Source organism: Anolis sagrei, chromosome X (assembly GCF_037176765.1).
Source record: "Anolis sagrei isolate rAnoSag1 chromosome X, rAnoSag1.mat, whole genome shotgun sequence".
NCBI lineage: Eukaryota > Metazoa > Chordata > Lepidosauria > Squamata > Dactyloidae > Anolis > Anolis sagrei.
The window spans coordinates 65,199,999-65,224,458 of NC_090034.1; the positions used below are offsets into that span (position 1 = coordinate 65,199,999).

Sequence of the window (24,460 nt, forward strand, 5' to 3'; positions counted from 1 at the left end):
CGCTGACAAGGAGACAACAAGAAGCACTGTTTACCCACAAGTGAGACCGAACGCAGAGCCCCCTGCCTTCAAACAGATCTGATCTGCAGCAGGGAGTTCCACGGTTTTCCAAATGCCCCGCTTGGGCCAACTGCATGAACGTGGCCACAGCAACAGCTGCAACTCAGAAGCCTCCTCATTTCTTCCCTTTTCCCCTTCCTAACATTGTAACTAACCCCCCCAATAAAATATATCAATTAATTGTAACTTTTCCCTCTCGATAGTGTTGCTTTGTCTCCTTTTACTGCCTCAAACTTTCCTTTCAATAAATCTTTCCTCTCCCGGGCGGCAGACAGCTGCCAACCCTCCTGGGATGCGATTCTCGCATCCCGGGGAGGCCGAAACTGCGTTCCCTTAAACCGCGGATATGGAAACCCCTCGGCCCCCATATCCGCGAGTTAATGGATCACTTCAAATACGGTGCCAATCTTCTCCTGGAAGAATTCTAATATTAATGGCTATCTCCGTTTCGCTCCGCTGTCCTTTCCACCCCACACTTTTTGCCCCCAAAACCATATCTTGGAGTCCAGATGTTTTTCTGAAGACACTGCCTCGCTGCCACCATTTTGTGGATATCCAAGGAGCCTGTTGATCCCGGGGAACTGACGCGGTCAACCCATGGAACCTCTAAGATTTCGGTGGGCCGCCTTGGTCCTTGGTGTGAAGGGATCTGTAGTTCTCCCCCAGATTTTTATCTTCAGAGTTGGTGGACGATTATAAGGACTCCGTGGACACTGGGACACCTTTCCCTCTTGCCTTTTCTGGATTTTACAACTTTGGATAACTTTCTCAAACTTTCAAGGTATTTTGCAAACTTCATGGAACTTTCCTCCAAGCCCTATGGACTCCCTTCTCATGATCAAGGGATGTTATGACTTTATGCTTATGGACTTTTTCTTTTCGACTCTGGTGGGTGGAATGGGTATATGAAATTCCCTTTATGTCTTATTCTTCCTTATGTATCTCCCTGACCCCTGTGCGTATGTCTATATATGAAAATATAAGGAAGCCACCTCCAGCATATCAACAACCTTGGGTAACCTTTTCCCCAAGGCATTTCACTATTGACTCAGAATCTGAACAAAGGACTAATTGCATGATAATACCCTGGCCCACCCCAGTCTCGGAGCAAGACCACTGGAGGGGGGCTACCTGGAATAACCAGTCATTTCTCAACAAAGAACACCCTGCTTTCAAAAGAAGTCAGGATGCTCCCATTTCCTTCCCTTTTGTCATTTCCCCATTGAGGAAACAATATGATTACACAATGGAATTATATCTGTGACCGGGAAAAACCAGGGCTGGACGATCATGCCAGGCACATATGCATATCTCATCCTTTAAAGAAACTAGACCGGCTTTTGAGGAATCTTTTCATAGATTTATCGCCGGCCGTTTGGACAGCTTAAATCGGCCTAATCCAATCACCTGGACATTCTTTTCATTGTTCTGCCCAAGAACCACCTCCTCCACTCTCATTGGCTGCAGGCTGGAAGCGGAGCTGGCTTTCTGATTGGCAGAGGCGCAGCCAAGCTGGCCATGCCTCCTCCCCAGCTGATGACAACAACCAATCAGAAAGAAGCTGGCTGAGGGGTGGGAGGCGGGAAATTTGAACTTTGACAGCTCTGTTTTTCTACAAAAATGTACCAAAATGTACTGCTTGCATGTCTCTCCTGACGAACTATCGCGGTTTGACATCCGTTCCAGCTGGATCGCAATAAACAACTCGGTGGCTTTTCTTCAACCTTGGTGAGATTTATTTGGGAAAATTCAGGAAAAATTCGAGGTTCCTCCCTCTTCGCTTGCCAAGGTTCCCGACTCTTTTTGGTGGGTCTGAGGGCTCCTCTCTCCTGGGTGGGAGCCTCCAAATTCAAGCTCGATATCACAAGCTTCAAGAAATTGCCTATATCAGGAACCAACACTTTCTCATTACTTTATTTTCCAGCTCACCAGACTGGGCCACAGGAACGAATGGCAGGGGACAGCTAGTCTATATAAATAAAAATGTAATGTTCATTCGTGGGATTAACAGAACTCAAAAACCAGTGGGCCAATTGACACCCAATTTGGACAGCATACACCTAACAACCCAATGTATGTCCTTCACTCAATTTTTTATTTTGTAATTTAGGAGTTGTAGTTGCTGGGATTTATAGTTCACATACAATCAAAGAGCATTCTGAACTCCACCAATAATGGAATTGAACCAAACCTGGCACACAGAACTCCCATGATCAGCAGAAAACACTGGAAGGGTTTGGTGGACATTGACCTTGAGTTTGGGAGTTGTAGTTCACCTACATCCAGAGAGCAATGAGGACTCAAACAATGATGGATCTGGACCAAACTTGACACAAATACTCGATATACCCAAATATGAACACAGATGGAGTTTGAGGAAAATACACCTTGACATTTGGGAAATGTAGTTACTGGGATTTATAGTTCACCTACAATCAAAGAGCATTCTGAACCCCACCAACAACAGAATTGGGGCAAACGTCCCATACAGAACCCCCATACTTAAGGCCATCCAGTCCAACTCCCTTCACCAGGGCAAGAAAACGTCATCAAAGCCCTCCTGACAAAGAGCCATCCAGCCATAGATATAGATAGATATTTATGATTCACACACACACACACGCAGATATAGTATCACAGATCTGAAAGGGATCCCTAAAGAAGGACAATGAAATGTTGCATATTCCAGAGTAGGCAAACCAGACAATCTCCACTGACAAAGAAACAGCAAGAAATACTGTTTACCCACAAACATAAAGAAATTACGTATATTAGAAACCACCACTTTCTCATTACTTTATTTTTTACATCAACAGACTGGGGCACAGCAACGCGTGTCAGGGGATGGCTAGTATAATATATAATAAGAGCATTAAACTACCCGCGGCCCCTTTAAGAAAGGAGGCGGAGGGAATCGCGGGTGGCCGAGCCGTGGCGGCTTCTGCGCATGCTCCATCTCTCCTCCCCTCCCCCGCTTCAACAGCCCGGTCTCGGCTGCTCGGCGACGGTAATAGGGGAGGGGGGAACGTGCGTACGGCGTAACAGCCAGGTCGTCGCTACGGGAGCCGGGAGGGCCCAAGCCGGTGAGAGACTGAGGGTTTGAAATGAGGGAACGTCACCGCCGTGTGTGTGGGAAAGGGGGAGGGGGGATGAGTGGCAAGATGAGGGAAAGTGGGCGGACCGAGCTGGCCTGGAGGGGCGGGGCTACAATAAGCCCCGCCTTCGAAGAAAGGCGTGGTTTCCCGGTAGCCCCCGCCCTCACGGCCTCTCCCCAGGCCAGCGCAAGCCCCGCCCACTTCCCCTCTGATTGCCTTTCACATGGAAAAACAGGAGAAATCAATAGGATTTAAATTCAGGATGGATAGGAGCCATTAGAAACAAATGATAAAGTATACATGAATATAATATAATTATATATAAATAAAAATGTAATGTTTGTTTGTGGGATTAACATAACTCAAAAACCACTGCAGGACCTGACACCAAATTTGGGCACAATACACGTATCAGGCCAATGAGTGACCATCACTCATAAAACACTGAAAAATATAGCAGAAGAGACTTAAAAAGCCAAAAAACAAAAATACATTACAACGCATACGGAAAACCACATATATATACGCAAACACACGTATATACACATTTACGCAAATATATACACACACTTACTTTACTTACTTAGGCAATCCCTCGCTGGCTGAGTAGGATAGTCTTCCAAGATCAGTGTTCTGGTGGGTCCATAGGTGACTGTGGAGCCCTGCATCTTGACCTGCATCTTTTCCCGCAGTGAGGGCATTGGTGGGAGGCGGTCCCGGTTGGGGTTGGTTTGACACGCCTTCCTCTTGGCACGTTTCTCTCTTTCACCCTCCATTCGTGCCTCTTCAAATTCTGCAGCACTGCTGGTCACAGCTGACCTCCAGCTGGAGCGGTCAAGGGCCAGGGCTTCCCAGTTCTCAGTGTCTGTGCCAGAGTTTTTAAGGTTGGCTTTGAGCCCATCTTTAAATCTCTTTTCCTGTCCACCAACATTCTGTTTTCCGTTCTTGAGTTCGGAGTAGAGCAACTGCTTTGGGAGACGGTGGTCGGGCATCCGGACAACGTGGCCGGTCCAGCGGAGTTGATGGTGGAGGACCATCGCTTCAATGCTGGTGGTCTTTGCTTCTTCCAGCATGCTGACGTTTGTCCGCTTGTCTTCCCAAGAGATTCGCAGGATTTTCCGGAGGCAGCGCTGATGGAATCGTTCCAGGAGTTGCATGTGACGTCTGTAGACAGTCCACGTTTTGCAGACATATAGCAGGGTTGGGAGGACAATAGCTTTATAAACAAACACCTTGGTATCCCTATGGATGTCCCAGTCCTAAACACTCTCTGCTTCAGTCGGAAAAATGTTGCACTCGCAGAGCTCAGGCAGTGTTGGATTTCGGTGTCGATGTTGACTTTGGTGGAGAGGTGGCTGCCAAGGTAGCGGAAATGGTCAACATTTTCTTTTCTTTTTTTAAATAATTTTTATTGTTTTATCAATATTACTACATTTGTTATACATTTGTTATTGTAGTTACATATTATTCAACACACTCTTTAACATATAATCTTATTCTGCTTAAGCATCCCCCCCTTTTTTTTCCACCACTGTGCTCCCCTCCCCCATCTCAAGCCACAACTTTTACATGTCACCTGTCCAAAATCTCATTTCTTCTTGTGACGGTAACTTTCCTTCTTTATTTTTTAATCCATTTACCACAGATCTTCCCCATACAGCATCAAAGTCGCTTTGTTTCCATATACCTTTTTTAACCTTTAATATACATGTCAGCTTGTCATTTATTGCTAATTTCCATGCTTCCTTGTACCACTCCTCAATTTGTATATTCATTTCTTTTTTCCAGTTCCTTGCTATGAGCAGTCTTGCTATTGTTAATAAATTTGTTATCGCTTCTTTATCCTCCTTTTTCAATTGCTTGTTATTATATAATGATAATAAGGCTATACTAGGACTTTTCTCAATTTTCAAATTCATTATATCTTCTATTTCTCTAAATACCGTCTCCCAAAAATTATTTACATATTTACATTGCCACCACATATGTATATATGTTCCTGGTTCTTGACACCCTCTCCAACAGTTTTTTGAATTATTTTTATTCATATATGCTATTCTTACTGGTGTCAGATACCACTTCCATATTAGCTTGTAATAATTTTCTTTAACCCATATTGATAAATTTTTTAAAAGTCTTTGTCCCCATAATTGTTGTACTCTGTTTCACTTATTTTTTATCCCTAAATCTTCTTCCCAAACCTCTTTAAGGGTGTTATTTTTTATTTTTCCTTCCTTCATTTCAATTAATATCTTATAAATTTTACTAGTTATTCCTCTCAAGTTTTCATACTCTTCTATCGCCCTTCCCTTCTGTATTATTTGTTCAAATTGGTCAAGTTTGCTTCCATTTCTGTTATTTTTTCCCCAATTTTTAAACCATTGTTCTAATTGTATGCAATGGAACCATGTCAATTTTATTTGTTTAAACTCTTTCATCATCATTTTCTTCTTCATTCCTACCTTTATCCAATCCCCTATCTTATCTAATTTTTTTCCCCTTACCTTTTTATCCATTACTTTTTAAAAAAAATTTGGAAACTTCTTTTCCATCACAATTGGGGTTATTATTGACCCCTCCATTATTAACTCCCTCCTATATTTGTTCCATACTTCTAATATATTACTCAGCATTGGGTTCCTAATTTCCCTAATTTCTTTTCTCGTAAACTGTTTAAAAATATATTCCAAATTTCTTCTTCCACTTTTTCTGAATTGTTACTAAGCCAATCTATTCCCTCTTTTTTTAACCATTCCTTCTATAACCAGGCTTAATCTGCTTGCTTCGTAATATTTTTTAATATTAGGTAACGCTAGTCCACCCTTTTTTTGCAATCTATACCATAACTGTTTATTTAATCTATTTCTTTTACTACCATTGCAATACTTAGTAATCATTTGTTGCCATCTAGTTAGTTCTTCTTCTGTGATTTGAAGTGGTAGCATCCTAAATATAAAATTTATCTTTGGAAGTATTTTCATTTTTACTAATGCTATTCTTCCAAACCAAGATAAGCGTATATCTTCATACTCTATTAACTTTTTCTGAACCACTTTCCTTAATGTTACTACATTTACCTCTTCCATTTCTTTTAAATCCTTTGTTATTATTACTCCCAGGTATTTTAATTTATTCTTAATTCTTATTCCCATTTTACTCTGTTCTATGAAATCTTTTTCTTCTTCCTTTGTATAGTTGAGTAGCATCATTTCTGACTTATTCCAATTTACTTGTAGGCCTGTTATTTTCCCAAATGTCTCCAAATGTTCTTTTATTTTATCCATTTTCTTTACTATGTTTTCTATAAATAACAGTGTGTCGTCAGTAAATAAGCTCACCTTCTGTTTCTCCTTTTTTCCTAACCCTTCTAGATTCTTATCATTCCTTATAACATTAGCGAACAGTTCTATCACCATAGCAAATAAAATTGGCGACAAAGGGCAACCTTGTCTCGTTCCTCTTGTCACCTTTATTTCATTTGTCACTCCGTCGTTTATAGTTACCACTGCTGAATTCCTTGAATAATATTGTTCTAAAATTCCTTTTATTCTATTTCCCATTCCAAATTTATTCAAAATTTCTCTTAATGTCTCCCATTCCACACAATTGAACGCTTTGAAAATATCTAATGATAATATCCCTAGTTTTTCCTTCCCCTCTTTAGCCAAATAAATTCTATTTAATACTCTCCCTATCAAATTTGACATTTGTCTTCCTTTTACAAATCCACACTGATCTTTTTTTATATACTTATACACGCATTTGCTCATTCTATTGGCTATTATAGCGGATAGAATCTTTGCGTCCTGATTAACTAACAATATGGGCCTATATGACCCCGGGTCTGTTAAGTCTTTGTCTGGTTTGGGTATTAATATTATTAATGATCTCCTCCATGATTCTGGTATTTTATCTCCCTTCATTATTCCATTATACAATTCTAATAATTTTGGAGTCAAAACTTCTCTAAAGCTTTTATAATATTCTGTCCCTAGTCCATCCAAACCTGGAGCTTTCCCAACTCTTAATTTCTTAATGACTTCCTCTATTTCTGTCTTCTTAATAGGTTGTTCCAATAACTCTTTATCTTTCTCCTCCAACTTACTCTCCCAATTTTCCTCCACATATTTCCTAATTGCTTCTATAGAGCTAGCTTTAGTTTGGTATAATTCTTTATAAAATTCTTCAAATACCTTCAATTTTTCTTTCATAGTTCTACATAATTTACCTGTTTTATCTTTTATCGTATTTATCATACCTTCCATTTTCTTTTTTTGTGTGGATTTGGCTAACATCTTTGAATTCCTATAACTCAAAATATTCCCTCCTTAAATAAATTAAATTTTCTTGTACTTCGTCTATTTCCATTTTATCCAATTCCTCTTTTTTTGCTCTCAACCTTGCGTAATTTTGTATATCTCTCTTTATTACGTATGCTTTTTCGATCTTTTCTATTTCTTTTTCTAAGTTCCTTTTCCTTTCTTCTTGCCTTTTTTTGAGGCTAATTGTCTCTTTTATACATAACCCTCTAGTCACTGCTTTCATAGTGTCCCATAACACTCCTTTTGTTACCCCCTTTTCATTAAAGCCCCAAGTTTCTTGCCATTCTGCTTGCACTCTATCCACTATCTCTTTGTGATTCAATATTTTTGTATTTAACCTCCACCTCCTCATTTTGTCATAATCACATTTCAACACAATCTCAGTTGATACCAGGGCATGATCCAAAATCTTAATTGTTCCAATATCAGCATTTAACACTTTACTTAACATATTTTTAGAGACGAAAATGTAATCTATTCTTGTATACACCTTATGCACCGTTGAGTAATATGTATATCTATTTTCATTCCCTTTTACCAATCTCCACACATCCTTTAGTTGCCATTTATTCATTACTCTACTTAAATCCGTTGTTTCGATATTTCTAGTTTTTGATGCTAACGTAGTTTTATCCTTCTTTGGGTCCATATAACAGTTACAGTCACCTCCAAATATTACATTTTGCTGGTGATAATTCTCTATTTGTTCTAACACTCTCATAAAATTCTTGCTGTTTTACATTTGGTGCATATACATTTACTAATACATATTTATCTTCCCCTATTTCGCCATACATTATTATGTATCTTCCCTCCTCATCTTTCAATACCTTGTTTACAACAAAGTTACATTTCTTTGCAATTATTATAGCTACCCCTCTTGACTTTGATGACCCAAAAGATTTTTCATAATTCCTTATCCAACTCGATTTTAGTTCATTTGAGCCCGATTTATTCTGATGCGTTTCCTGTAGGAAGATAATGTCCGCCGCATCCTTCTTCAGTAGGGCTTCGATCCGCCTTCTTTTTAATTACTGTCCCCAAACCTCTCGTGTTAAGTGTTGAAATTCTTAGTTTATGGAACATCATTTCCATTTCTCTTTAAAAGCTTTTTTGTGGCTTGAACCGATGTGAACCCTTGTCCCTTACCCTCCCCTCCCCTTCCCCCCTCCCCCCTACTTCCCCCCCTCTCCTCATTCCCCCCTTCCTCCCGTTCCATTCTTCGGGAGTTCTAGTCCCAACCATGGCCCCCGGCCTTCCCAATTGGGGAGGGGGGGTGAAGTCATCCCGTGGCTCAGAGTCTCCCTCCCCCCGAGTGCTCATTTTTTAGTAAAAAAAAATTTTGTTGCAGTGATTGATTTCTTCTTACATCTCAATTCCTCCCATGGCACCAATGATTACCTCCAATTCTCCTTCCTTCGATCCATTCTTCTCCTTTTCCTGTTCTCTCTCTTGTCTCCTTGCGATGCCAAGCTCCTCCAGTAGATGGTGTCCTTGTTCCAAAGAGTATATTCTGTATCTCTTGCCTTTCCATTGGAATTTGAGAAAAATTGGATATCCCCAAGTGAACAAAATTCCAGCCTTCATTAATTGGATCATAATTGGCTTCATTAAGTATCTCCAGTTCTTGGTTTCTGAACAGTAGTCATTAAAGATTTCCAAGTTTGATTCTCCCATCTTTAAGCATTCTGGATTCGTCTTTATTATTTTCATCAATTCTTCTTTCTTTGCGAAGTTGTAAACCCGAATTATTATGTTTCTGGGTATTATTTTATTTCTTCCAGCCGGAAGACGATGGACCTGTTCCAAATCCGATTCTGTCCAATTTAATGCTGGTGTGATTTTCTGCAGCCACTTCAGAATTTCAGCTTTCAAATCTTCTTTTTTATTCCCTTCTGGAAAGTTTTTAATTATTACATTATTCCTTCTTTGGTTGTCTTGCATGTACACGAACTTTCTTTCCATATCTGAAAGCTTGTTTTCATTTTGCTGCATTTGTTGTTTAAATGCTCGTTGTTCCTGTTTATTCTTTTCAGTTTCTGCTTTGATTGTTTGTATTTCTCCCTGCATTGTTTGCAAAGTTCCTGTTATTGTCTGAAATTTTTCATCCAGACTTTTCCTCTCAGCCTCGAGTTGGGTCTTAAATTCCTTAGTACTGGTCAGAATCTCCTGTTTCAATGTCTGAATATCCTTTTCCCTCATTTCTCTTTCTTTTTCAAACATTGAGTTCAGCATCGAATTCAACTCTTTTGTTTTCCTTCCACTCTCCTCTTTGATCAGGTCTGCTATTTTGTTTAACAGTTGGCTGTTATCCATTTCTCCCTTTTCACAGCCAGGTTCTCCAATTAGGGATGGCATTGATGTAGAGATAGGAGAGATAGCAGCCCCCTTGATACTTGAATCTTCAATAATTGAACTCCCTGGGGGAGTTCTTTTTAATTGCTTTCCCTTGGGGGGGGGCGGAGTCAGCCATGGCTGGATGGTCAACATTTTCTAATGTTACACCATTAAGCTGTATCTCTGGCATTGGAGAGGGGTTGGGTGGTGACTGCTGGAACAGCACTTTGGTCTTCTCAGTGTTCAATGGCAGGCCGAACTTCTCCTATGCTTCTGCGAAGGTGTTTAGAGTGGCTTGAAGATCTTCTTCTGAATGCACACAGATGACATTGTCATCAGCATACTGGAGCTCTATAACAGATGTTGTAACCTTGGTTTTGGCTTTCAGTCTGCTGAGGTTAAACAGCTTGCCATCTGTCCGATAGTTATCTACGTAGATATCTGTAGATGTCACAGATATACACACACATATACACACACAAAGCACATATACACAGACTGGGCCACAGCAACATCTTGCAGGGGACAGCTAGTAAATGTAATATAATAGTAATAATAGTATGCTTATACTAAGGTAAAGGTAAAGGTTTTCTCCTGACATTAAGTCCAGTTGTGTCCTACTCTGGGGGTTAGTGCTCATCTCCATTTCGAAGCCAAAGAGCTGGCGTTGTTCATAGACACCTCTTATACTACACTTCTTATACTACAAGAGCCTATATCCTTGAATTTTCTATGCAATTACACAAGATAATGGGATAATTCCTCCCAAATTTCACAAATATCCATCTTCTGATTTTTGGGATTTTAAAAAAAGTTTTGGTAAAAACTATTTTTTAAAAAGCCACAACAAGTTAACTCATTGAATATATTATCATATATTAACCAATAGAAACCAATTCTACATTTTCACAGAATCCTAGAGTTTGAAAGGGAACCCCAAGGGCCATCTAGTCCAACCTTTCCTTCCATGCAGAAGGGAACCATCCAAACTCTCCTGACAGATGGCCATCCAGCCTCTAAAATAATTAATATTCTTTCCCTATTGAATTAGAAGGGACCCCAAAGGGCCATCCATTGATAGATTTATTTCCAGCCCAACACTGATTTAAATAAAAAAATATTATTATTATTATTATTATTATTATTATTAATGTTATTATTATTGACATTATTATTATTAATTATTATTATTAGTACTATTTGAAACACAACAAGATGAGTCCACAGCAGACACTCTGCTGGCTGTTGAATTGGATCACACGTCAGACACTTCCCAAGTGTCTAGGACTGTGTGATGTAATGGCGAATAATGCATGCAGATCCCAGTAAGGTGGCCTTTTGCTGCTGGCAGATGGTAATTTTGTCAGGGCCGATTGTGTTTAAGTGCAGACCGAGGTCTTTAGGCACTGCACCCAGTATGCCGATCACCACTGGGACTACCTTGACTGGCTTGTGCCAGAGTCTTTGCAGTTCGAGCTTTAAATCCTCATATCTTGTAAGCTTTTCCAGTTATTTCTCTGCAATCCTGCTGTCACCTGGGATTGCGACATCGACGATCCATACTTTGTTTTTTAACACGATTGTGAGGTCAGGAGTGTTGTGCTCCAAAACTCTGTCTGTCTGAATTCGGAAGTCCCAGAGGAGTTTGGCATGTTCATTCTCTGTAACTTTTTCCAGCTTGTGATCCCACCAGTTCTTTGTCGCAGGCAGATGATATTTGTGGCACAAGTTCCAATGAATTATCTGAGCAACGGTGTTGTGCCTCTGCTTGTAGTCTGTCTTATTACTTCCTAGAAGTCTCAGTCCATCCTCCTCTTTGCAGATTCAACCATTCATTGGAACTCTGCTGGCTGCTATTGTTCTAGAGCTAAAATTTAGAGGTCTTTGCCAGGAGGCAGAGACCAATTAGACTCCTCAAAGAGTTCTTTTTCCCTGGCGAGACAGAGAAGCATCCCATGAGTCCCCCCTCGGGGGTGAGAAGGGCGGGGTATAAGTAGCAGAAATAAATAAATAAATAAATATTTTTCCCTAATTTCCCAAAGAAAAGTCTCACCAGTTGAAGAAAAGCCATCGAAGTTTAATGCGATTCAGCTGAAACCAGATGCAAAGCTGCAATCATTCGCCAGCAGAGCATGAGGAGATTACACCAATGCAGTCATATTTATAGTAAATTCAAATTTGCAGAGTTCAAACTCCTCGCCCCGGCTTCCCTGTTGTTCCCTGCTGTGATTGGGTGATGGGCAGACACCTGGGAGGCGGCCCTCCCGCCCCCGGTGCCTCTGGACCAATCAGGAAGCTCCAGTGGTCCGTAGGATCCAATGGGGAGACCTCTGCCGCCTGGTGGCGACAGCCAATCAGGAGAGATGGAGGCGGGATGATGGAACACAAAGGAATCTGGGAAGGAATCTTTAAACAAAGGAAATGCCATGTGCTCTGTGAGACAAAGAGCCCATACAGGGCTGCTTTGAGTGTTGTGAATCAACATGTGTCCTTCCTGGCTGTGAGACAGGGGAACAATGCCTGGGGTTAATGCTATCAATGGGAAGTAAACAAAAAGCAGAGGGGAAGGTTTCCCCTTATCTTACAGAAACTTTTGTCAAACAATTGTTTAGGCCAGGTGGTTCCCTTACATATTTCTTTGGAGGGAGAAGGGGCAAAGGGTCAGGAATACAAGGAAACATAAAAACCATATAGAAATTATACACAGGGAAATCATATGCAGCTATCTTCCCATCCAGGACCCCAGAGAGAGATTAATAATGCCAATTATAAAAAGCAGACGATATCAGGACAGAGCATGAATTCATAAGTTGTCTTGAAGAAAGTTCATGGGTAGAGAGCGAGTCCTTGAAGAGAGTGAAGTCCAGGAATGTAGCAGAATTCAAAAAGCCACCAAGGCAGCTCACTTCACTCCCCGGATTTGAACTGCCAACCTTTTGGTGAGCAAGTTCAACAGCTCAGCAGTTTGATTCTGTGCTTTCTCCTCTTTCCCAGCGAGGGGAAAAACCTTTCTCCCTGTTGCCTCCCTCTCTTCATGGTGAGAGACCATTCATTTAAAGAGGAAAGGCTATGTTTTGCTTCCTTGCACTGAACATGAAACTGTCTTTGGGAGGCTTCCGAGGTTTACAAAATGCAAACAAAAAAGTATCGGGGGAGTTTTGATTCTTTGGTTTTTGACGCTCATGTCGGATATCGCACCAAAAAGTTAACTAATTTGATATGAATTACGACAACTAATGATACTTTTGCACAGCCCTAGCTATTTACTATTTACTACTACTAGCCGCCCTCTGCCACGCGTTGCTGTGGCCCAGTCTGTGTGTATGTGTCTTGTGTGTATATATATGTGTGTGTGTATATATTTGTGTATATATGTGGTTTTGCGTTGTAATGCATTATTTATTTATTTATTTGCTTTTTAAGTGCCTTCTGCTGTGTTTTTCAGTGTTTTTATGAGTGATGGTCACTTATTGGCCTGTTAGGTGTATTGTGTACAAATTTGGTGCCAATTCATCCAGTGGTTTTTGAGTTATGTTAATCCCACAAACAAACATTACATTTTTATTTATATAGATGGTTTATTGCTATGGCAATGCTAACTGTATGTAGCAGGAAATTTCTGTCTTTCATGCTATAACCCAGGCATGGGCAAACTTGGGCTCTCCAGGTGTCTTGGACTTCAACTCCCCCCCATTCCTAACAACCTCAGGCCCCTCCTTTTCCCTTTCCTTTTCTGCTTAAGCAGCTCATGGGGAAAAGAAAGTGGCCTGAGGTTGTTAGGAATGGTGGGAGTTGAAATCCAAAACACCTGGAGGGAGAGCCCAAGTTTGCCCATGCCTGCTATAACCACAAAGGGTAATTTGTTCTCTATTGTCTATTGCAGTGCACTGGTCCCCTCACGCCTTGGACTTCATGTAAGCAAATGGCCAATGCGGAAGTAAACATCCCCATCGGGGATGTGGTTGTTGTGCCAACCGATGGAAATGAAGGGGGAAACCCAGAAGATACCAAGACCCAGGTGATCCTGCAACTGCAGCCTATACAGCAAGGGTAAGTGCTGTGCTATGATGAGGGGTGAACATATGTTCTGTTTTGTAAAAGTGAAGAATTCAGCAATTGGTGCAAAATTTGGAATGGCCGGAATGCAATTTCAAAATGTAGAAATAAAGCTGCTTTGGTCTTCTTTATTATTTATTTTATTTATTTACGACATTTATATGCTGCCCTTCTCACCCCGAAGGGGACTCAGAGCGGTTTGTATTAACCATTACAAGGACCAGTCCTTGGGAATAGTGAAGGACTAAATGCTGGCTCAACTAGTAGTAACTTTAAGCACCCACCCCACCTTGCTGGGAATAATTAGAAGTTATATGGAGGCAAGGGAGGAGAACCAGCCCAGAGAGCAGCCATTACAACAATAATCGTATATTTGTATATTTTAAATTATATGCTGATGCTTTTATGTCAAGCTGTTTTGAGTCTATTTATATCCCTAAAGCAGGGTATAAATTAATAAAACAATAATATCAATAATAATAAACACCCCCTGGTTCAGTGTAAACACTTTCTTCTTTAAAAGCCTGCCTGAAAAGAAAAGTAAGACCAGGGGTCCAGAAACTTTTTAAACAGATGGCCAGGTCACAGTCCCTCAAAGTATTGGAGGGCCGGATTATAATTTGAAAAACAAACAAACACATGAATTCCTATGCACACAGCACATATCTTATTTGTAGTGCAAAAAAAAAAACAACAACACTTAAATGCAATACAGTAATTAAAATGAAGAAAAAATAGGACAAGTGCAAAGAAGCCAGAATGGATGTCCAAAGAACTTCTAACTGTGCTGAGATACAAAAGAGACATGCACAAGAACTGGAAAAAGGGAGAAATCACCAAAGAAGAATTCAAACAAATAGCCAACACCTGTAGGGAAAAGGTCCGCAAGGCTAAAGCACAAAACGAGCTCAGGCTTGCCAGGGACATTAAAAACAATAAAAATGGATTATTTTCTTATGTCAGTAGAAAAAGGAAAAACAAGGAGGCGATAGGGCCTCTTTGAGGAGAAGATGGGGCAATGCTGACAGGGAATAGGGAAAAGGCAGAACTACTTAATACCTTCTTTGCCTCGGTCTTCTCACAAAAAGAAGGTCATCTTCAACCTCAGCAAGATGGAGTGGATGAGGGATTTGAGGACATCCAACTCCAAATTGGGAAACAAGTCGTACAGGAATACCTGGCCGCTCTAAATGAGTTCAAGTCCCCAGGGCCAGATCAACTACACCCAAGAGTATTGAAGGAACTAGCGGAAGTCATTTCAGAACCACTGGCAACCATCTTTGAGAGTTCTTGGAGAACGGGAGAAGTTCCAGCAGATTGGAGGAGGGCCAATGTGGTCCCAATCTTCAAGAAGGGGAAAAAGGATGACCCAAACAACTACCGTCTGGTCAGCCTCACGTCGATACCAGGCAAGATTCTGGAAAAGATTGTTAAGGAAGTGGTCTGCAAATACTTAGAAACAAATGCGGTCATCGCTAATAGTCAACATGGATTTATCAAAAACAAGTCATGCCAGACTAATATGATCTCTTTTTTCGATAGAGTTACAAGCTGGGTAGATGTGGGGAATGCCGTGGATGTAGCATACCTAGATTTCAGTAAGGCCTTCGACAAGGTCCCCCATGACCTTCTGGCAAGGAAACTAGTCCAATGTAGGCTAGGCAAAACTACGGTGAGGTGGATCTGTAACTGGTTAAATGGACGAACCCAGAGGGTGCTCACCAATGCTTCCTCTTCATTCTGGAAAGAAGTGACGAGCGGAGTGCCGCAGGGTTCCGTCCTGGGCCCGGTCCTGTTCAACATCTTTATTAATGACTTAGATGAAGGGTTAGAAGGCAGGATCATCAAGTTTGCAGACGACACCAAATTGGGAGGGATAGCCAATACTCCAGAGGACAGGAGCAGGATTCAAAACGATCTTGACAGATTAGAGAGATGGGCCAAAACTAACAAAATGAAGTTCAACAGGGACAAATGCAAGATACTCCACTTTGGCAGGAAAAACGAAATGCAAAGATATAGAATGGGGGACGCCTAGCTCGAGAGCAGTACGTGTGAAAAAGATCTTGGAGTCCTCGTGGACAACAAGTTAAACATGAGCCAACAATGTGATGTGGCGGCAAAAAAAGCCAATGGGATTTTGGCCTGCATCAATAGGAGCATAGTTTCTAGATCTAGGGAAGTAATGCTACCCCTCTATTCTGTTTTGGTTAGACCACATCTGGAATATTGTGTCCAATTCCTGGCACCACAATTCAAGAGAGATATTGACAAGCTGGAATGTGTCCAGAGGAGAGCGACTAAAATGATAAAAGGTCTGGAGAACAAGCCCTATGAGGAGCGGCTTAAGGAGCTGGGCATGTTTAGCCTGAAGAAGAGAAGGCTGATAGGGGATATGATAGCCATGTATAAATATGTGAGAGGAAGTCACAGGGAGGAGGGAGCAAGCTTGTTTTCTGCTTCCCTGGAGACTAGGACGCGGAACAATGGCTTCAAACTACAAGAGAGGAGATTCCATCTGAACATGAGGAAGAACTTCCTGACTGTGAGAGCCGTTCAGCAGTGGAACTCTCTGCCCTGGAGTGTGGTGGAGGCTCCTTCTTTGGAAGCTTTTAAACAGAGGCTGGATGGCCATCTGTCAGGGGTGATTTGAATGCAATATTCCTGCTTCTTGGCAGGGGGTTGGACTGGATGGCCCATGAGGTCTCTTCCAACTCTTTGATTCTATGATTCTATGATTTTTAACAAATATAAACTTATTAGTATTTCAGTGGGAAGTGTGGACCTGCTTTTGGCTGATGAGATAGAATTGTTGTTGTTGTGTGCTTTCAAGTCGTTTCAGACTTAGGTTGACCCTGAGCGAGAGCTGGGTAAATGACCTTGGAGGGCCATATCTGGTCCCCAGGCCTTAGTTTGAGGACCCCTGAGTAAGACTGAAAAGAAAGGTAAGATTGAACTGCAAAGACTCTGGCACAAGCCAGTAAAGGTGGTCTCAGTGAGGATCAGCACACACTGGGTGTAGGGCCTAAAGATATATGCATAAGCTTACAATTTAAAATATACTAATATGCAAACATTAAAACAGGATGAAATATAAACAGGATTAATTTTTTCACAGTTAAAATCCATTAAGCTATATTCAAAGTTAAAAACTTTGGAACTTAAGGACAATCTAAACTCTGTCCCATAGGAGGAAAATGTGGATCTCTCTGCAGTTTACTAAGAAGAGTTTGCACAATATAGTAGGAACTAACACAGAGAACCTGTTCCATAACTCCTTGCATAATAAGATTTTTGAGTAATCTGGAACTCTTTATTTTTCTTACCTGAAATGATTGATATCTTGGGTTTCTTGTGCAGGAGGGCATCACTATGCCTAGACAGATGTTTCACTCTCAGTTTCCAGTAAGGTTCTATTGGTCAACTTCTGAGAGAAGGTCCAGTGGCCAACTATTATTATTATTATTATTATTATTATTATTATTATTATTATTATTATAGAGCCGCAGTGGCACAATGGGTTAAACACTTGTGCTGGCTGGACTGTTGATGTGAAGGTTGGGTTGCTGACCTGAAGGTTACCGGTTCGAATCTGCTAGATGGTGTGAGCTTCCGTCTGTCAGCTCTAGCTTGCGAGGACATGAGAGAAGCCTCCCAGCAGGATGGTAACACATCCAGGCATTCCCTGGGCAACATCTCTGTAGACTATCAATTCTCTCACACCAGAAGCAGCTTGCAAGTTGCGTCTGACATGATTATTATTAATAATATTAATAATAATAATAATCTGCCTAGAACAGTGGTTCTCAACCTAGGGTCCCCAGATGTTTTTGGCCTACAACTCCCAGAAATCCCAGCTAGTATACCAGCTGTTAGGATTTCTGGGAGTTGTAGGCCAAAAACATCTGGGGACCCCAGGTTGAGAACCACTGGCCTAGAAGGTCTGGGGGCAGAGGAGTTTTAAAAGTAAAACAAGCAGTCAAAGAAGAAAAACATGCCCTGGCAGAATATGTAAAGGAAAGCAAAGAACCTGCTTTGATTGAACTCAATAATTGGAAACTTCTCAAAGCACAGCAGACAAAGAATCAGCACAAGAAAACTGCACTGCAAACCAGAGCTGACAGCAGGCACAACAAAGCATTGCATGGGCAGTTCCTTGACAAAATTGAAGGAAAATTGGGCAAGGAGAAGACCTGGTTATGGCTCATGAATGGAACACTGAAGAAGGAGACAGAAGCCCAGGAGCACGCCAGCAGAACCAATGCAATTAAGGCCAGGATCAAAAAATCAGGTGATGACCCAAAATGCACACTGTGCAAGGAAGCTGATGAATCTTCAGCTATGCAAGAAAATTGCACAGACGGACTACAAACAGAGGCACAACTCTGTGGCGCAAATGATTCATTGGAACTTATGTCACAAGTACCACCTGCAAGTAGTAAAGAACTGGTGAGATCATAAACCTGCAAAGGTCGTGGAAAATGAACATGCAAAAATACTGTGGGACTTTCGAATCCAGACTAACAAAGTTTTGGAACACAATACACCAGACATCATGATTATGGAAAAGAAAAAAGTCACCATAATAGGTGACAGCCAAATTGACGAAAAACAACAGGAAAAAAACAGCCATTATCAAGACCTCAAAAGCGAACTGCAAAGGCTCTGGCATAAACCAGTACAGGTGGTCCCAGTGGTCATCGGCACACTGGGTGCTGTGCCAAAAGATCTCAGCTGGCATTTGGAAACAATAAACATTAACAAAATCATGATCTGTCAACTGCAAAAGGACTTGGATCTGCACGCATCATTCGAAAATACATCACACAGTCCTAGACGCTTGGGAAGTGTTCGACTTGTGATTTTGTGTTACGAAGTCCAGCATATATATCTCATATGTTGTGTCATACTGTGTTTTTGTGTCAGTAAAATAATAATAATTAGAGATTAGAGAAACGGGCCAAAACTAACAAAATGAAGTTCAACAGGGACAAATGCACAATACTCCACTTAGGCAGAAAAAAATGAAATGCAAAGATACAGAATGGGGGATGCCTGGCTCGAGAGCAGTACGTGTGAAAAATATCTTGTAATCCTCATGGGCAACAAGTTAAACATGAGCCAACAATATGATGTAGCGGCAAGAAAAGCCAATGGGATTTTGGCCTGCATCAATAGGAGCATATTTATTTATTTATTTACTTACTTACTTCATTTATATACCACTTTTCTCAGCCCTTGGGCGACTCAAAGTGGTTAACAATAGCAAAATTCAATGCTCAACATCATAAAAAGAGTTAAAAAACACTTAAAATATATTATTAACCATCAGTTAAACATAACTATAACATCTCATTAGCGTCTCATAGGTAGAATCAAGATCCAATCTCATAATCCGTTGTTCCATGTTCCTATATTCAATACACTAGTATTGTCATTCTAGTTCATGTCCTTTAAACCCTACAAACATCTACTGTCCGAAGGCCTGGTCCCAAAGCCATGATTTTAATTTCTTTCTGAAAGCCAGGAGGGAGGGAGCAGATCTTACCTCATTTGGGAGTGTGTTCCATAGGTGAGGGGCCACTGCCGAGAAGGCCCTGTCTCTCATCCCCGCAAGACGCATTTGCACAATTGACGGGAGCGAGAGCAGGGCCTCCCTGGATTATCTTAGGTTACAAGAAGGGATATAGGGGTGGATGCATTTGGACAAGTAAGCTGGGCCAAAACCGTATAGAGCTTTATAGGTCAAAACCAGCACTTTGAATTGGGCTCGGAGATGGACTGGCAGCCAGCGGCATAGTGTCTAGATCCAGGGAAGTCATGCTACCCATTCTCTATTCCACCTTGGTTAGACCACACCTGGAATATTGTGTCCAATTTTGGGCACCACAATTGAAGAGAGATGTTGACAAGCTGGAATGTGTCCAGAGGAGGGCGACTAAAATGATCAAGGGTCTGGAGAACAAGCCCTATGAGGAGAAGCTTAAGGAGCTGGGCATGTTTAGCCTGAAGAAGAGAAGGCTGAGAGAAGATATGATAGCCATGTATAAATATGTGAGAGGAAGTCACAGGGAGGAGGGAGCCAGCTTGTTTTCAGCTTCCCTGGAGACTAAGACGTGGAACAATGGCTTCAAATTACAAGAAAGGAGATTCCATCTGAACATGAGGAAGAACTTCCTGACTGTGAGAGCCATTCAGCAGTGTGGTGGAGGCTCCTTCTTTGGAGGTTTTCAAACAGAGGCTAGATGGCCATCTGTCAGGGGTGCTTTGAATGCAATATTTCTGCTTCTTGGCAGAGGGTTGGACTGGATGGCCCATGAAGTCTCTTCCAGCTCTATCATTCTATGATTCTATGATACCGCACCTTTCTCCCTGTGGGGACTCAAGGCAGCTAACAATACCACACTTAGTCAAGTTTAAAAAAGTGCAATACAGAAGTGAAAAAACAATTACATGGTGACAGTGTGATAAAAACAGATTAAAATATAACATTTAAAATAGCCTTTAAAACTCACAGCTTCTCCCAATCCCACCCATGCCTCCCCAAAGCCTGCCCCTTATATTTGCCCCATATCCAGGATTCCATACACAGGACATCACTATTTAGAAGTCTGTGATTTCCAATGGTAAGGGTCCCTCAGACAATTACCTCAATACATAGGAAAGTTATCTGGAACCAGACAATTCTTCAGACAGTTTGGTTCTAAGTCACACTGGGCTCTAAAATCTAGCTTTTTCTTTTACACTGTATAAGTTGTTTACTTACATGTACTTTTCCAGCAGGATTTATCAAGAAAGTTCTGAGACCAATACAGCTGTCGTTGCTGTGGAAGCACACACCATCCACAAGCTTGAAGAAGGCATTGGTGAGTCCATAGTGATATGGAGCATGATAGCGGGGTGCATCCGATTTGGATAGGGCAAAACATTTGGGATTTCTCTGCCCAAATGATGTGAATCTTATCAAAAGAAGGAAAGTGGGATTGAGGTTGAAAGGGGACATGAATATTCGAAAAGATGTGACAAGAGGAGTCAGGCTTGTTTGCTACGACTCTGGAGACTAGGACTCAATGGAGTCAATGAGAATAGATAATATAGAAATATGTTATTACTAGCTGTCCCCTGCCACGTGTTGCTGTGGCCCAGTCTGGTGATCTGGAAAATAAAGTAATGAGAAAGTGTTGGTTTCTAATATATGTAATTCCTTTATGCTTGTGGGTAAACAGTATTTCTTGTTGTTTCTTTGTCAGTGTTGATGTGGAGAGTGCCTGGTTTGCCTACTCTGGAATATGCAACATATCATAGTCCTTCTTTAAGGATCTCTTTCAAATCTATGATACTATATCTGTGTGTGTGAGAGAGGATCATATCTATCTATCTATCTATCTATCTATCTATCTATATTTATGACTGGATGGCTCTTTGTCAGGAGGGCTCTGATTACATTTTCTTGCCCTGGTGAAGAGAGTTGGACTGGATGGCCTTAAGTATTTTCTGTTGGTCATGGGGGTTCTGTGTGGGAAGTTTGCCCCATTTCTGTCGTTTGTGGATTTCAGAATGCTCTTTAATTGTAGTGAACTATAAATCCCAGTAACTAAAAATCCCAAATGTCAAGGTGTATTTCCTCCAAACTCCATCTGTGTTCATATTTAGGCATATGGAATTTTTGTGTCAAGTTTGGTCCAGATCCATCATTGTTTGAGTCCACAGTGCTCTCTGGATGTAGGTGAACTACAACTCCCAAACTCAAGGTCAATGCCCACCAAACTCTTTCAGTGTGTTCTGTTGTTCATGGAAGTCCTGTATGCCATGTTTGGTTCAATTCCATCATTGGTGGAGTTCGGAATGCTATTTGATTGTAGGTGAACTATAAATCCCAGTAACTACAAATCCCAAATGTCAAGGTCTATTTCCTCCAAACTCCATCTGTGTTCATATTTGGGCATATGGAATATTCGTGCCAAGTTTGGTCCAGATCCGTCGTTGTTTGAGTCCACAGTGCTCTCTGGATGTAGTTGAACTACAACTCTCAAGGTCAATGCCCACCAAACCATTCCAGTGTGTTCTGTTGGTCATGGAAGTCCTGTATGCCATGTTTGGCCCAATTCCATCATTGGTTTGGCTACCAGGGGACCTGTCACTTTCATCGTCCATCTGCGACACTGATGAAGCACTTCCGCATTCCCCGCATGCTTCCCCGCTGGAATGCTTTGCTGGAGTCTTCTTTATGGCCTCATAAATCAGTTAATTTAGCCTCCCCACACTTTAAGGTGGTACCTTATTTTCCTACTTGACAGATGCAACTGTCTTTTGGGTTGCAAAGGTCGACAACAGGCTACACACAATTGGTTGGAAATCCACTCCAACCCGGGCTGGCTTTGAACTCATGACCTTTTTTGGTCAGAGTGATCTTAATGCAGCTGACACTCAGCCAGCACTCACACAGCTGTGCCATAATCCCGGTACCGCTCCGGCAGGAAGGTAACGGCGCTCCATGCAGTCATGCCAGTGGGCTCATGACCTTGGAGGTGTCTACAGACAACGCTGGCTCTTTGGCTTAGAAATAGAGATGAGCACCACACCCAGAGTTAGACCCAACTGGACTTAATGTCAGGGGACAACCTTTACCTTTTTAATGTTCATTTGTGGGATTAGAAATGCGGCGGCTCGTCTTCTCGCTAGAGATGAGCACCACACCCCAGAGTTAGACACGACTGGACTTCATGTCAGGGGAAAACCTTTACCTTTACAATATAGTAATATTTAATACTGATATTGTATTATGCTAATAATATAATATATTGTATGTATATGTCTTGTAAGCTGCTCTGAGTCCCCTTCGGGGTGAGAAGGGCAGCATATAAATGTCGTAAATAAATAAATAAATAAATAAATAGCAGATAATATCGTACTTTGATATTCATGCTCTGCACCTTGATTGCACCGGGATTGTTGCACAACTGGCTGAGTGTCAGCTGCATTAAGATCACTCTGACCAAAAGGTCATGAGTTCGAAGCCAGCCCACGTTGAAGTGGGCTTCCAACCAATTGTGTAGCTTGTTGTCGACCTTTGCAACCCAAAAGACAGTTGCATCTGTCAAGTAGGAAAATTAAAGTGTGGGGGGGCTAAATTAACTAATTTATGAGGCCATAAAAAGACTCCAGCAAAGCACTCCAGCAAAAAGCATGCGGGGAATGCGGAAGTACTTCATCAGTGTCACAGATGGATGATGAAAGCGACAGCTCCCCTGGCGGCCAGAAAAAGTTAAATAGCCTCTGTGTATGTCTGTATATGTTGTATGTCAAAATTGGCATTGAATGTTTGCCATATATGTTCATTGTAATCTGCCCTGAGACCCCTGCGGGGTGAGAAGGGCGGAATATAAATACTGTAAATAAAATAAATAAATTGATTGTTACTCCTGGGTTTGTTTATTTATTTATTTATTTATTTATTTGGCTTTTATACCGCCACTCACAATTTGGTTTACAACAGTAGGTTAAAACAATACAACCAACTTTAAAATACAATAAAAACGAGAACCAACATAGTCCCGAGTTATTCACCCATTGAAAGCTTGTCGGAAAAGAAAGGTCTTACAGGCTTTCCAAAAAGCAAGTAGCTCTCGGATGGTTCGGTTTTCAACTGGCAAGGCATTCCATAAATAAGGGGCCACAATCGAGAAGGCTCTCTGCCTAGTAGAGGACAGATGATAAGTCTGGATGTTGGGGACTTCAAGCAAATTTTGGTCCTTGGACCGAAGTAATCTCTGGGGTTGGTAGGGGGATAAGCGGGCCCTCAGGTACGCCGGCCCCAGACCATATAAGGCCTTAAAGGTTAGTACCAGCACCTTGAAAGTAATCTGGTACTCAATCGGAAGCCAGTGCAGCTGTTGTAGAATTGGGGTGATACGACACCTCGCCGGCACCCCGGCGAGAAGACAAGCCGCCGCATTTTGCACTAGCTTCAGTTTCCGGATCACTGACAAAGGAAGGCCAATGTAGAGGGCGTTACAATAGTCAAGCCTCGAGATGACCGTCTCCTGGATCACCGTAGCCAGGTCGTTCCTAGATAGGAAGGGAGCCAGTCGCCTAGCCTGACGTAGGTGGAAAAACTCAGATCTGCTCACAGCAGAGACCTGGGCCTCCATTGTGAGCAGAGGGTCCAATAAGACAACCAAGGCTTTTTACAGAAGGTGACGGACGTAGTGTCTCGCCATCCAGGGTAGGCAGCTGGATCTCCCTCCCACCTGGATGGCCCAGCCAAAGGATCTCCGTCTTCGCTGGATTCACCCTCAACCTGCTGGCACGCAACCATCCAGTAACGACCTCAAGGCACTGATGGAAATTTTCGGGTACAGTCCGGCCGGCCCTCCATCCTCAGAATGAGCTGAGTGTCATCAGCGTACTGGTGGCACTCAAGCCCAAAGCTCCGCACCAGTCGAGCAAGCAGTCGCATATAGATGTTAAATAATAGAGGAGAGAGAATAGCTCCCTGCGGGACCCCGCAAGTTAGCGGAGATCTCTCGGAAACCATCCCTCCCCTCACCACACGCTGTCCCTGATTCTGGAGGAAGGAGGACACCCATT

The 24,460-nt window shown here is 41.8% G+C and overlaps 1 protein-coding gene across 4 annotated transcripts in view; it reads left to right on the forward strand.

Annotated features, from left to right (window-relative positions):
* Positions 1 to 2,999: 2,999 nt before the first annotated feature.
* GMEB1 (glucocorticoid modulatory element binding protein 1) overlaps positions 3,000 to 24,460 on the forward strand; it is an 84,357-nt gene continuing 62,896 nt past the window's right edge. For 2 of the 4 annotated variants that reach the window (XM_060784630.2, XM_067473660.1), the window contains exons 1-3: positions 3,000 to 3,067; positions 13,698 to 13,864; positions 20,651 to 20,736. In XM_060784630.2, coding sequence (XP_060640613.2) covers positions 3,008 to 3,067; positions 13,698 to 13,864; positions 20,651 to 20,736 — 313 coding nt within the window. In that variant the 5' untranslated portion in view covers positions 3,000 to 3,007. Of the gene's footprint in view, positions 3,144 to 13,697; positions 13,865 to 20,650; positions 20,737 to 24,460 lie in introns of all 4 variants that reach the window. The other 2 variants (XM_060784629.2, XM_067473659.1) reach the window with 2 other exon arrangements.